The sequence below is a fragment of the Ictalurus punctatus genome, chromosome 6 (assembly GCF_001660625.3).
Source record: "Ictalurus punctatus breed USDA103 chromosome 6, Coco_2.0, whole genome shotgun sequence".
Taxonomy (NCBI): Eukaryota; Metazoa; Chordata; class Actinopteri; order Siluriformes; family Ictaluridae; genus Ictalurus; species Ictalurus punctatus.
Genome location: NC_030421.2, coordinates 31985056 through 32000807, shown reverse-complemented (window position 1 = coordinate 32000807; position 15752 = coordinate 31985056). Strand labels below are relative to the sequence as shown.

The window sequence follows — 15752 nt, the reverse complement described above, 5'->3', positions numbered from 1 at the left end:
TGACTTACACGTGAATATTCATGAAGGGGGCGGTAATCGGCGGCTATTGTTGTTGTGGTGCGTCATTGCGTAAAAGGCACGCAAGATGTTTCTTTATGAATATTCATGAGATAGGCGGAGACGTGACTTCAGAAACGCTTGCACGCCCTCTCCTCTAAGAGTAATAGTTCACAAAATGGGGTTTGGGGAACCAGTGTTTGTTTTTATTTTTTGTTACAGTGGTGGAAATCATTCAGGTATTATATTTATCACTGTCGTCTTAGAGTTATTCGTCTGTTTAACCGCTCGCTTTCATTAAACATTATCCAGTTCAGGGTTGCTGTGGATCCCGAGCCCATCTTGGGAACACTGAGTACAAAGCAGGAAGACACCCTGAATGGGACAGCAGTCCATCCCAGGACACGGTGCACTCACACTAGGGATTGTTTAAAACAATCCACCTATTGGCATGCTTTTTAAGATGGTAGGAAACCGGAGAACCCGGAGGAAACCCACACGGATATGGGAAGATAATGTAGAGAAACTCCACAGAGAGAATAAACCGAGCTCACTATTGAACCAGGGACCCTGGAGTTGGAGTTCAATGAATCAATAACAAGTCAGACTATGAATAATGTGTTCCATCATGAAAAAAATAATAACACTATGGCTCAGATATTTGAATTGCTGGATTTTGGTTATAAAAAAAAGCAGGTCTGTATAATATATTTTACAGTTAAAGGGTCTGTGACTACAAAATGTTTGAGAACCCCTGTCACAACATTCCCACTGAATCACACTACATTCTTTGTTGGCTTTCCAAATTTCAATTTCACTTGTATTTGTCAATATACTGACTAGAGTCTTAATGCATACCCATTCATAGTGTGAATAGTCTTTACAGAGAAAATACGGTGTCCCATTCACAACTCACATTAGGATCCAATGTACATGACCATTTTTTCTGCATTTAGTGCGGCTGAAAAATATTGCTTTCTACAAAACCAAAACTTACCCCCCCCCCCCCCCCCCCCCCTTCTTCATTTACACCCCTCATCAGGATCACTTAAAATATAAAATCTTCAGTTCTTCAAAACTCAATGACTTTTGCCTATCTCTAAACATACTCAGATTTTTGACTAAACCTCTAAGCTCACATAGGTGGAGGAAATAATATTTACCTTCCACATGTTCATGCCCTAAAAAAAAAAAAATCCGCAATTTGTACATTTTCTGGACTACACTGGAAAGACAACTAATAAAGCAGACCGGTGACTTATTTTTCATTAAAACTAAAAGCACAGGATTCTCGGGTACATCGCCAACACTAACAAACTTGGTCATTTTGAAATAATTATTTAATTAATATCCTTTAATTGAATTACAAGCATTTCAGCAGAAAGCTGCAATGTGGTCAAGCATCTGATAGACAAATCAGCACAAAGCAAAAGCAGTAGGATGTTTAATCGATCACTGTGGAGAACAGGAAGGAGATCACAGGCCCCCCTGAGGGAGAGATCAGTGCCTGGGTGAGGGTCTTCCCGTAGAGGGCTGGGCCAGACGGTGCTTGGCCATCTCCACATCCATGTCCACGAACGTGTAAGTGTGGTAACTGTGATGTTGCAGGTTCTTGTATGTGGTGTTGTCGAATGGCTCGGGTTCGGGTTCAGGTGCTGGGGCTGCAGCAGCTTCTACAAAAGGCAAGACACAACAGGCCGAAAGTAAGATATGCAAAACCGATACTGATAAAAACACGAGCTCACATGAATAATTCTCTTATTTAAAGAATTTACCATAGATGCTGATAAAACTCGACGCATGAAATATTATACAACCATTTCGGTGCAGATTATATGCTCTTTATCCATCCTTTAATTTTTCTAAAACATTTAGAGAAAATGTAAAACTATATATATATATATTTTTTTTTACATGTCTATATATTACATGCCAGCAAAGTACGATCCTTACAGGATTTGACCTCGAGCTTGTCAGAAACAAAATGTGTCCAACATTTGTCTTATCACTTTAACTACTTTTTACCTCGTGACTTGAAAGGAACGTTTGATGGGAATATTCACACTTCTACCAGCATTGTTTTACAGTAGTTACTTCTTACTCTTTTCCATGTCTTTCAACCCCCCCCCTTTGTCTCACACATCAAACTAAAAGCAGTGTGAACGGCCCCAGGCCTCTCGTCTGACCTACAGACGACTGCCAGCTTCATTCATTTTAGCTTAACCGAGTGATTTTAATTTCATTCTCATTTATATAAATCAGTTAAAACATGCTGTAGTGAATAAACAGGAAGTGTAATTATATAAAAAATAATTTATATACATGCATTTCAGAGTTTTTTTTTTTTTTAAACACATTTTAACCACTAAAAATTGAATCTAATCCAAGCTAATGCATAGCTGTATGTGGGTTAAAAAGAGACAGGGCCTTTGTGTAAATTTAGACATAAACATTAAGACTTTTAAGACACAATAGAAGATCAGAATGAAAAGGCAACAGAAGGCGGCGTGGTCGGTGACGGGTGGGGCTGCAAGGGTCACTTAGATCTGAAGGCGGCGTATGACAATTAGACACAGGAAAAGAAAAGGTGAGAAATCAGCAAGAGGCGACTTCAACCAACACCATCCACTTGTGACGTCTGACACCGTGACCGTAATTAACATTAACAGTGTTGACTGCGGTTACCCCCAAAAAAGGGTATCGGATTACATTACTGCTTAGTAGTTATATCATACACTTTCTGTCAAACTGTCAATCAAATTGATTGATGATTTATGACCCTCTGTGTTCCCCTGACTGACAGTTCTGTAGGCGCACCTAATATATGACCAGGATTGGTGGGGGTTAGCCCCAATTATTGTCGGAGTATGGGTGTGTGTGTGTGAGAGATAATCAGTGTGTTTCATAGGTTTGTTGATCGGAAAATGGATAGGACATGTTTTTGTTGAAGAGTTTGGTGTGAACCCTGCTTTTTACAGTTTTAACCCACACACAATGTATACATTTTGTGGTATAAGTGAGTGTTTGGCACAGAAATGCCGCTAAATACATAAGATTTTGTCTATGGTTTGACATCCCATGTCCCCACTGGCTGACAGTCGAGTCGTGTAAATTTATGACCTCTAGTAACACTGTTTGATCTGAATGTGTGCTCTTTCCTGGCAGTTGTCTGTCTGTGCGAGATAGAGACGTGTTTTCTGGGGGGGGGTTTTCCCTGAGCAGAATGCTTACAAATGTGTTTATGTTAACGAGTTAAAGGGAGAGTCGTGCGTCTCAGTGCTTAAATAACGGTTAAGACGTTGTAGTTAAAACACAGGAGAAACTCTGCAACTATCTGTAACAGTGGCGGCTCCGAGAAATGCTAATCCCCCTAGAAGACTGCTGTGTATTTCACCAACAAGAGGACCTGTTGAAATGAGAGAGGACCCGACTTTTGCTCCGATGTATATATAATATAGCTCGGATCACCAGTATGTCTTTACCCACTCCTGATCTGGAGTCTATTATTACTTTGTATTGCCTTGTATGGGTTTATGACAGTGAGCAGTCATATACACTACAAGCCAAAAGGTATAGAAGCATTATTTTTTTTAAAGGTTCCAAAATAATTTAACAGCTAAGGTCTATTTCATTTCATCAAATACATTTGATACACTTTCGTAAATCGTCCAGATTCACCTAAACCATACTTACGCTTCAAAATCAAACAATACTTATCACAAAAAGTAATTTCAGAAACAAATAATCACTTATACCACAAAATGGATACATGGTGTGCGGGTTAAAACTGTAAAAAGCAGGGTTCACACCAAACTCTTTAATAAAAAATAAATAAATAAATAAAAAAAAAAAAACACACACACACACCACAACATGTCCTAAGCATTTTCTGATCAACAAACACATGAAACACCCATTATCTCTCTCACACACACACACACGCGCCTACATGCTTAGGGCTAACCCCCACCAATCCCGGTCATATATTAGGTGCGCCTACAGAACGGTCAGTCAGGGGAACACAGAGGGTCATAAATCAATCAATTTGATTGACAGTTTCACAGAAAGTGTATGATATAACTACTCTGCATATAAAATCTAATCAGATTACGAACTACTTTACTTTCCAAACCTATTAAACCTACACTACAAAGTGAAACTCAGTTCTTTCAGTAATTTTAGCGCATGTCAAATGTATGACATTATTAGGAAAAGTCGGATTTATAATAAAACCTGCCTCGGGTGTCGTCACTGTTTGTACAACTACCAGACGGATAAAATATAAAACTTTTCTCACTAGGCTAGTTTGGTGTCGCTAGCCAAGGGGAGGCACAGCTAAGCTAGCACTGTATGTGTTTAGCTGCTACAATGCCGTGTAGAGTACATTATCTTTCCTTCTGCTCTGCTCATATCATGTTCACGTAAACTGGAACTCATATAGACGTTTACACACCTTGTTTTAATGCTCAGCATGAGAGGATGCTACTGTCTCAATTTTAGCCCATTTACTGGTATAAAAAACAAAAGGTTGGTGTATATCCATTTTTCCTCACACCGACTGTGAGCTAGCGTTTTGCAGAACTGAGAGACTGTCAGCCAATAAGACACGAGTATTTCCATGTACTTTCCTGTAAACCCTGTCCGATTATTCTCGACTCCGTTCACTGAAGATATAAAATTACAGACGGTCTCCTTTTACTGACGATCAGTCACGTAGCGACGAACCGCTCCGAGTGGAGAATTATTCGGGGCTACGTGATGACAAACGTGATTTATTTAAAAAATGCATTGTACTTAATATTGTTTTCTTAAAAATAAATTTGTAATGCAAGTAACGTCGTTTTATTGACATCAGTAACTGGAATCGAGTTACATCGATGTAAAATTTAATGCGTTACATTACTGCGTTATCAGAAAAAGTCATTAGATTACAGTAACGTGTTACTTTGTAACAGTTTGCACCCAACTCTACATATTAATAACATTATCTACAATTAACATTAACTGGCACACATTGCATTAAGAGCTTTACCATTAACGTGTTAAAAAAGAAACAATATTAAATAAAAAAAAAATAGTGAATACAGTAACCCAAATACTGTTGAGGGCAAAATTTGTATCATCCAGATTTAGAAAAGGAAACGCAAACGTGAAATAATAATAGTGTCTGCATGCATGGAAAGAAAGACAATCTACGGAATCTAGCACTCGAAATATGTCAATTAAATTTCCTTATATCACAGATTTATCGACTCTGGCCAAAAAAGGTGTTAATTTTCCGTAACAGCACCTCTGATAGTAGTTCAGGCTGCATAAAATATACATTTTATATGTTAACGTGCTTGTTAACTACCACACAGTTTAGCATGGAGGACGGTCCACGTACACCGATCTAAAAAGGTGTGTAAAGTCTTTGTGTTAGGAGATGTTTATTTAGCATTTTTGGAAGGAGTCTCCAGTGTCGTCACTTTCTAACGGTCAGAATCCTGTGGAGAACGCTGCTGTTTTTCTCCTGCCTTATCAACTTCAAGAGAGACGCCACATCACACCACACCTGTACTTGATTGACTTGTCCGAAGAGTATACAATTTTTTTATTTATTTTTTTTTTTTATACTCAACTATATAACAAAACAGCTGTCTGTGAAAATGTAAAAAGAAAGAAATGCGACGGAAGAAAATCGCAGTGGAAGGTATGTCGAGTTACGTTTACGTTTAAGAGAACAGCCCTTTTACATTTTAGGTCATTCCCAGGTAGATGAAAGTTCGGTATATTAACAATGTGTCCATTCACTGTATAATAAAACTGCGTAAAAAGCCTCCGATTACAGACTGCTACTCTAAAATGCAGTGTTAAAGCAGTGAAAGCGCCAAAGATGAGAAAGACCCCAGCTATGCAAGAGGACTATTAGACATGAGGTAAGTTGTGTAAATAAAAAGGTGCATAAAAAAAAATTCATCATCAAATAGCACTGGATAAGCAGGTACAGAGGGGAAAATAGTATTGTGGGAGCGGGGGCGTGGTCGAGCTGTGGATGGAGAGGAGGCGGGTTAAAACCTAAAACCTGTGTCTTATTACTGCCAGTGTACTTATTTGTGTCTCTTTGTGCTTTCAGTAACCGCCATAACCAGAGAGAGAGAGAGAGAGAGAGAGAGAGAGAGAGAGAGAGAGAGAGAGAGAGAGAGAGAGTTGGCGGATTGTGCAACATACACACACACGAACGCGGAGAAAGCGTGAATTTGAATGGGGCGAAAGACATAAGCTAATTTAATATAAGCCGGCTTCTTTTCAGTTTGTTTGTGTTCAGTTTTTGAAAGTGTGCCGAAAGCATGGTGGAAAAAATAAAACACGAGCCCAGAGCTCAGCTAAAATTTCGCCTGTCTCCCGAGTCTTCCTCCATACCCTCACACACAAGGTTCTACAGTGGTGACGAAACCCAGGCTTTGAGGAAGACTCCGACACCGCCGTGGAAGCCTCACCACTCGGTGAGATCATCAAGGCCCTCACCACCCTCCACCAAGTGCTCTTCGACCTGCACAACGAGCAGCAGAAGCTTTCTGAAGCCCTCGTGCAGGGGCAGGCCAAGAGCCAGAGGGCATTCCAGAAGCAATCTCTAGCGGTGTCCCCTGCCACACATGACGCTCACCAAGATGGCCTCCACGGACGATCTGGAGGCCTTCCTGGGGCTCTCCGAGCGTGCTATTTGGGAATGGCCAGAAGAGGGGTGGCAGCTGCCATCACGGACACAGCTGGAGTATTCCAGAGTTAAAAGGCAGTCCTGCAGTGCATCAACCGGACACCTGAGGAGCGCATCAACCGGACACGGTGGAGTGGGTCCAGTTCAATTGGTCCACATCCCTGGACAAAGCCGTTCAGCTAGTGGGGATCACATGACAGCAATCACTGGTCCAGGCATCTCCCTTTTCTCTCGCTCTCTCCCTCCTCCTCCTACTCCTCCCTGGTCCGAACTCTCTGAAACCGAGGTGCAGGGGCCCCCAAACCCGATTTCTTCCCTCCTTCCCCCTTCACCTCTGATGTCTCCCCTGACTCCCTCTTGCTCTACACAACAGAACCTTCCCCACCCTCCATGACCAGTGTAAAACCCAGGCGCAGCGAGAAAGCTGGGTATTTCCAAGATCGGCATTCCCTCATGGAATCGAGTCTGGAATTCGGATCGGCCACAGACCTCCCCCGAGTGAGCAGGAACGTACTACGCATCAGTGAGTATACAAGGGAGTACACATCAGGCCTTGGTGGACTTGGGGTGTAACCAGACCACTGTTCATCAAAGCCTAATTCAATGCGGGGCATTGGGAAAAGCACGATTGGTGAGGGTGCGGTGTGTGCACGGAGATGTTCACGAGTATCTGCTGGTGTGGAATGTGCACAGCGTTGGTTGGGGAAGCTGTGCCAGGGCCGCTGACATCAGCTCCGCATCAGGGGGACACCCTTTTCTGGGATTCCACTCTGGGATTTCCCCTTGGAGCAGTCGCATGATGAGACCCTGAGGCGGACTTTTAACCAAGTGAGAGTAATTAATGGTCAGCAAATCCAACCTACTGTTGCACTATCCCACCCATATTTTTTGATTATTAAGGATATATATATAAGGTTATTTAGAGTGATGTAGGACACTCAAACTAAGGAAAAGACAACCCAGTTGTTGGTACCAAAGAGCTGTGGGGAATTTCTGGTTCAGAATGAACTCAAGGCTATGCTCAAACATGCCCCTGCTGCCACAAGCCTGTGTGGATTTTAGCCCAAAACGAAGCACCATACAGAGAAAGGAAGACAAATCAGAACTTTCAAGAAGATTTTGAGGAGAAGATAATTTCTAAGACTTTTAGCACAACACTCATTCATTCACTCATTCAAACCGGACATGGGAACCCAGAGTCCTGAAAGGCAGACATGCTGGCATTAAAGAAGTGGAGCATCTGTCAGTTAATAACGGTGCATTCTCATTTGATATAGACCGAACTGGTATTGTAAAGCAAAAGAGAACTTTAGCGGGTATGTTTGCGGGGTACGAGGAATATAAATACCAATTTGGGCCATTAGCAGGATGTTTGTATTTTCCAAATAATGAAAGACTAAAATGTGGTTAGAAGCCCACTCAGAGGAGTGAAAAGGATTTTAAGGGTGATGTAATGTGTACCCTCTGGTGCAGCTGCTACTTCAGGTTCGGCTTGGACTTCTCCTGCGACAGTAATTACAGGAGCGGGGTCGACTAGCTCTTCTGATGAGGCCGCTGCTGTGCTTGAAGAAGGCACTTGCTCAGATGTAGATTCACTCACAGCTTCGGCGACATCAGGTGCTCCTTCAGGCGCTCGTTTAATTGCTCCTTCAGGAACAAAAGGTCGTACACGTTCAGGAACGGCTTCCGTCGTCTCTGGTGCGGCTTTGATTTCAACTTCGGGTTCAGGTGCCACTTCGGTAGTAGAATCAAGGACGACTTTTGGTGTGGGTTCAGCAGCTACGTCAGAGGCTCCTTCAGTGACCGGTTCAGGGATGGCACCGGAATCTTCTAAAGACTTCACCGCTACACCTGCATCTTTTTCTGGTATAACCTCCGCTTGAGCTTTAACGCTCTCAGCTCTGCATAAGACAGGAGCGGGGTCGACTATCTCTTCTGATGAGGCCGCTGCTGTGCTTGAAGAAGGCACTTGTTCAGATGTAGATTCACTCACAGCTTCGGCGACATCAGGTGCTCCTTTAGGTGCTCGCTTAATTGCTCCTTCAGGAACAAAAGGTTGCACACGTTCAGGAACAGCTGCGGTCTTCACGTCTGAAGCAGGCTTTTCACTCACAGCCGAGGGCGTTTCTTCCTGTCTTTTATCTTCTGTCTGGACCACTGGTTCAATTATTTCATTCTTGTCTGGTTTTTCATCATCAGAATCCGAGTCAGAATCTGAATCACTGGAAGAGGACGAGGAAGACGTAGCATCGTCGTCTTTTGACGCGACTTCAGATTTCGGTGCCTTCACATCGGCACCAGTTGTACTTGTTGCATCTTTTTCAGTAGCTGTTTCTGTTTTTGGTGGCGCTTCTGCTGCTGCACCAACATCACAGCTTTCAGTTTGAGCTTTGGCAGAATCATCAGCGACCGATTCAGCTTGTTTGGCATGAGCAGTAGTGACAGATTCTGCACTAGCGTCTGTCACGGGATCCCTGCTTTGCTCATATCCGCCTAGTGAAACACCTGGACTGAGAAATCCTGGAGCGGAAAGTCTAGTAGGGAAGGCAACAGTGGTCTTGTAGGCTAGCAGAGCAGCCCTCTCGTCAGAGGCCTCTAAGGCTGAGAAAACGGCAAATGGGATAAACATTGTGAGCGGTTAATGTTTGATACAAGCATGAAACCTTGACTCCAGGAAGCGGCATCCCTGAAAAGCCCAACGTCGTCAGCAAAAACAGATCTACCACCTCCTATTTACACCATTTGACACAACACATGCAGTCTGTAATCTCAAATATAGCGCGGCCTTATTTTAAAGAAGCAGTTTGTAACCTTCAGCCCTCTGCTGCCTGAGAGGTGAACTGCAGTTGAAATGAAAAAGCAGACTGACCCCACCCTATCTGCTGAAACTACTTCTGCCTCATGAGTTGACTTTTATAAAAAAAAGGAACAGAAGTCAGCACCTCTGTTCCAGCTGTGATCGGAACCTACATCCGGGCCAGAAAATGTTTTTAGAAGAAACCTAAAATGAAGAAATAAACCATATCTGCTGGATGGTATTATTGCAAATCACACTTTTTTTCCCTAATGAACCTTTGCAATGAAGTCATTACAAAATGCTTATACACACTTCTATAATTCACAAACTGCTCCTTTAAATTTCTTACTTCATCCCTATGGCAGCTCCTACATACAGTAATATGTGATTTGCCGTGAAATATCGCTTGCATGGGTGAGTGACCAGAAAATGTTACTGAAAATACATTATATTATGTCTTTTGTGCCATGAAAGCAAGTTTTGAACAAAAATTTAATTTATATATCCTTTTGCGCTAGTAAACTAAGCAGACCAGTCAAGTCACAAATTAACATGAAGCTAGCAACCATTTTGCTATTCACTGAGTAGATAACTTGCATACCTTAAAATCAAAATATATCATTCCAACACATGAACTCTTTCTGCACACTAAACACAAATGAATATAATGGCTACATGGGCTTATGGCTTATAAATCCACATGCAGGCCAAGCCAAAAAACCAAAACATGTCTGTGTGTTGATATTAGGCAACTGAAGCACTGAATTAAAAGATGACCATGTAAAAATATCTGCTACTGATTAACTGTTAATCAAGACAAAGCTGTGAATACAGAAGTCTTCGTCTTACTCTTACTTGAAGCTTTCTTTGCTGGTTTCTTGGGCGCCTCAGCTTTAGTGCAGAAAGCAGCAGTGAGTGGGGTTCTCAGAGAGCCCCAGCCATCCTGCTGGAGGCACTGAATAGAAGACAAAAACAATATTTATTCAGAGTATACTCTTTTTTTTTAAGGGTTTAAGGGTTTGTAGGAACAGTTTAGCCAGAAATAAAAACGTAATAAGAACAATTCTCTTCTGTTCACTAATTTAGCCCAATGCAGGCTGCATACATAAATCATCACAAACCAGCCTTAAACGACATTCTTTTAGCTCAGTATATAACGACGGGTGATAAATTAAAGCAAAAGTGTCTTATTGATCACCATAAGCCACCAGAACAGCTTGAATGCACCTTGTCATTGATTCTGCAGGTGTCTGAATCTGCACTGAAGTCATGAACGCCATTCTTCCAAAATATATTACTTCAGTTGGTGTTTTGATGATGGTATCGGAGAGCACTCTCTAACACAGGGGTATCCGATCTTATCCAGAAAGGGCCGGTGTGGGTGCAGGTTTTCATTCCAGCCAAGCAGAAGCCACACCTGAGTCTATTGAAAGGCAAGCTCAACCGATTAAACAGGTGGAATCAGGTGTGGTTCTTGCTTGATTGGAATGAAAACCTGCACCCACACCGGCTCTTTCTGGATAAGATAGGACAATCCTGGATCATGTCACTCCTAATTCTCTCTAGAGCCCAGTTGTTCGGAAGTAATCCGATCGGATTTCGGCTATCGGATCTAATCTAATCTTGAAAATGGGTTGTTCAAAAGAAAGAAAGAAAAAAAGGATTCTGAAATCAGTTTAGACCACGTAATCTAATCTTGGTTTTGATCTGGATTAAATCTTCAGTATGTGTTGTTCAAAACCTTTTAGTAGGATCGGGAAACCTGTGATCCAAAAAAAAAAAAATTGGGATTATCCTGATCCCAGCAGGAGGGTGGATTCAGGGAGGATTTCAGTAACAAAATGTAGTAAAACTTTCAAACTGGTCAAATAATACAACATTTGTATCATGTAGTATATCCATTTATATAAATTTCGCACTTGATTTGTTTAACCATTACACTGATCAAGTATACATTAGGCTACTAATTAAGCCTTTCAGCGCAGTAAAGTAAAAAAGATTTTGTCCCCATAAATAATCCCCCATACAGCTGTCAATATCAAACAAAAATAATACATTTAATTTTAACGGTCATTTGTCACTGTACATTAATCACAATGACAATCGTCAGAGACGAACCGGTCAAAAGTAGTTCTAACAACTGCATCGCTTATTGCTCCCCACACATGAAGAACTCTGAAAGTTCTTATTTCGTTAATTATCGGACATTTCGTCTTTTCATGATTTAAAAGATGTGTTCAAAACATCCACAATGCATTTGTGAATAATGTAGATTCGTTTGTTTGTACGTATCTGTCGTGAGTCAGATGACGGCTCGGGTTGTTAAAAAAAAAAAATGGTAAAAGGAAGGAGATGTCCGTATTGTTTTATGGTGCTGTTTTCTGTATCTTCAAATAAACACACTTAAAGCGACCCCATGCATTCGGCCTGTTGTCCTTTACATAGCTAGCAGCCTACATCGTGATATGTGGTCTGATGCAGAGCATCAAAGTTATCAGAATTGCTCATGCTTACACATCTACCATTAAATATAAATAAAGAGGGTTTGAGGGTAAATGTTTAATCCCAAATGAGATTTTAAAAAATAATAATAATTCATTCATTCATTCATTCATCATATGTAGTCTGATGTAGAGCAGTGGTAATCATGAAAGGTTTGTATCTCGATCAGGGTAATCCAATCCAATGTTGCTTTGAAAAACCGACACAAATGTAAAATAGATTAATTAATTAACCCTGGATAACAAAACATGGGATTTTCAAATCCGGATCATTCTGATCCAGATTAAACTCTCTGAACAACTGGGAAAAGGTGTTATATTGGGTTGAGATGTTTGTAATGATTTAGACAGACAGACAGACAGACAGACAGATAGTTTAATCCCAGAGGGAAATTCACACACTGGCACTGTGATTTGACACACACACACACAGGCATTTAACAGATCCTGTTAAAAACAAAAGTTTATTTAAACTTCATTTAAATTAAAAACAGAGCTTCATTATTATTTTTCATAATCGTCGATGCAACAGCTACAGTTTAGGCATTTTCCCCTGTGGGAGGTAAGAAGTAATTTGTACACAAAACAGCTGAATATATTTAAACAAACTTGTTTATGAACAGTTTTGGTGTGTTTATGCTACAGTAAATCCCCTAACGCATTATGTATGTCGCGTTACGAGGTTAAATAAGGACGGGTTGCAGCTGACATTTAATTTTATTTCAAGTTTGAATAAAACACAACCGATAAAGTTGTAGATTAAAAAAACCGTCGTTTCACATGGTGTATTTACGTCACACTTAGATCTACCCGTTTATTAATTTTACCTTCAATGATCCGAGTCGTCCTAGCCTAAGCAGGGAGGTCGCCATCTTTGTGCTCCTCTTATTATTGCACGTGCAGAAAAACGAACTTCATGCGAAGCGTTCCGGAAATCAAAAAGATCATTTATTTCTTACTTCAGACGACGACGTTGTTGTTGTTGTTGTTGTTGTTGTTGTTGTTGTTTTTTCTATCGTCACCCCAAATCTAATGGTTTTAACAACATCGCAAGGGTTAATACTGTTAAGAAAATCCAAATACGTTTAGAAATGTCACTATAAGAAACAGAATATTTGAATGTACACTCGGTGCCCACCATATATTCTATATATTATAGCTGCACTAAAGGTACAGTTTATTAAATAAAAGTGCCATGCAGGTGCACTTTGTACACATTTACAGACTGTAGTCAGTTCCAAATTCACACTTCACAAGTGAATCAGGTACAAAATGCCTTACTGTCATATTGAGAAACAGTTGCTCACCTAAAATATCCAGCTAACACTTGTCCTCTGGTCAGAAACGTACACCAATTAAGGGTTAAAAGAAGATTTACTAGTACTGTGCATGGGGGGAAATGAGCTATTCATCCATCTTCTATTGCTTACTCCTTTTCAGGGTCACGGGGAACCTGGAGCCTATCCCAGGGAGCATCGTGCACAAGGCGGGGTACACCCTGGACAGGGTGCCATTCATACACTATGGACACTTTAGACATGCATGCCAATCAGCCTACCTACCATGCCTGTCTTTGGACTGGGGGAGGAAACCGGAGTACCCAGAGTACTCCCCGCAGCACGGGGGAGAACATGCAAACTCCACACACACGGCCCCGGCAGGACTCGAACCCCGGACCCTGGAGGTGTGAGGCAAACATGCTAACCACGAAGCCACCATGCGCCCCGGAAACGAGCTAGTCTCTAACTATACACTAACTAACTGAAAACTCCAGCTTGGTCTGACCAGCTACCAAGTTGCCAAAACACAGGCCAAGCTGGTCAAACTTGTTATCAACTATTAAGTGCTGGAAGAGAGGAAAATCTCCTGAAGTACTGGTACTAATACAACATTATAGACAAGTTAGACAAGTTTAAGACAAGTATGCCATTGCAAGGTAATTATACATTTTCAAACATTTATTGGTAATAAGGAAGCTGGAAAATAACTTACCAGCTGGCAAAGATGATATATCAGCTTGACCAGTTCAGCCTGTGTTTTGACAGCTGGTAGCTTGTCAGACCAAGCCATATTTTTCCAGCAGAAGGTATGTGTAATAAAAGGAAAAGTCCACCCTAAAGCACATGAAATTTGTATCGAAATGTTTGTGTTTACTGATTCTGGTGCTAATTAGTTGGTTGGTGCTGTATTTTCATTATCCCCATGCAAATTAGCGGTTATGTGCCTGGCTGACGTCATAAGGGGACATTGCGAACACAGTTACAATGGTGTTCTAGTTATCCCCAACATAGGAATAATGGTCAAGTTTCGCTTTAATCTCAGAAAAACAAAAGTGCAAGGGCTTCTTTTCTCACCTATAATTTTCCAGTGACGTTCGAAGTCATATTATTCAGAAATCAAATGTTAACAGCATTGACTGCAATGCAGCTATACGCCCCAATTGCACCGGTTATGTTGCGTTCAGCTAGAGGTCACAACTCATAATTCCCTCCAACCTCCAACCAGGAAAAACCAAAGATAATGTCCCCTCAATTTAAAATTCCTACTTGTCAACTTAGGGTAGTTTTCTCAACATCGACTTCATTCCCTTTTTATAGTGTGACATCAAATTAACATTGCTGTGCACAGCATCAGAAATATACAAAGTAGCACTTCTTACTTTTACGAGTTATACTGTATATACAAGTATTTGCTTTAGGTCAGTCAACATACAGACATTGTTAAATCTATAAACGTTGAATATACAGTTTGAGGAGGAAAATATACATCACTCTTCTGTTAAGTGGCTTGCTTGTTGCTAACAAAAGACAAACACGGAGGTGTTCATGTTATTTTTTTACACTTTGCATGTTGAACTGCCAGAGGTTTAAAACAATTTCATCCAGACCTGCGAATTATTACTTACAAGGAAAGTCGGATTAGGCATAAACCTACTGCACTATCAGCAGGTAGTCGAATGGCATTGTGGGTAATGCATGAAACCAAAGTGAAAATAGCACATGTTCATGTAAGACGTTTAAACTAAAAGTCAACTCAGACTTTCACTACAAAATAAATCTTGGACACCACTGAAGATAATTATAGGAATTTATATGAAAGTATTTCAAGGTGGACTTTACCTTTAAGTGGCACTCATACCAGAACAATGCACACACTATTTCAGTGTCACTTCTGTGGGCCACCAATCAAATAATATCTGCTCGGTTGTGGTCCCCTTTCATTGATGGAAAAGGTAAAGTGTGTGCCCATATTGTTGCAACAGATGGGCTACAGTCAGTAATTGAATACTCCCACAAAGTCATGTATATGGTCGATGTACTGTATCTGAAACAACTAACACCGAATAGATTATTTATTTGTAATAGAAGTATATAAGCTAGGTGTACATATTAAAGTGGGCACTAAGTGTATTGTATTCTAGGTCTATTGCTTTCAATTCTATTCACAAATGAAATGGTGGCTCAGTGGTTCTGGGTTACTGAGCAGAAGGTTGGGGTTCAATCCTACCACTGCCAAGCTGCCATTGTTGGGCCCTTGAGCAAAGCCCTTAATCGTTTCTTCACTAGGGGTGCTATCATGGCTGACCCTGTGCTCTGACCCCAAACTTGGGATATGCAAATAAACTATTTTCATTGCGCTGTAATGTGTATATATGAAAAATAAAGGCTCCTTCTTAATATGAAGCAAATCTGAAGATCTGACCATTTCAATGCAGCGAAGGATCTATAGGAGGTTTGAAGTCAATCAAATTATTATTACA

The 15752-nt window shown here is 40.9% G+C and overlaps 1 protein-coding gene across 2 annotated transcripts; it reads right to left on the bottom strand.

Moving 5' to 3' along the window:
• Nucleotides 1-1319: 1319 nt before the first annotated feature.
• On the bottom strand, nucleotides 1320-12954 carry ndufv3 (NADH:ubiquinone oxidoreductase subunit V3). Of its 2 annotated transcripts, none has more exons than XM_017470326.2 (4): nucleotides 12820-12954; nucleotides 10341-10446; nucleotides 8156-9295; nucleotides 1320-1670 (listed from the first exon to the last, which is right to left on the bottom strand). In XM_017470326.2, exons 1-4 carry the CDS (start codon nucleotides 12862-12864, stop codon nucleotides 1498-1500), a joined length of 1464 nt encoding a protein of 487 aa, XP_017325815.1. In that variant the 5' UTR covers nucleotides 12865-12954; the 3' UTR covers nucleotides 1320-1497. The 2 variants fall into 2 exon arrangements, with proteins under 2 accessions (XP_017325815.1, XP_017325816.1); XM_017470327.2 differs by having other exon boundaries at nucleotides 10347-10446.
• Nucleotides 12955-15752: the final 2798 nt, after the last annotated feature.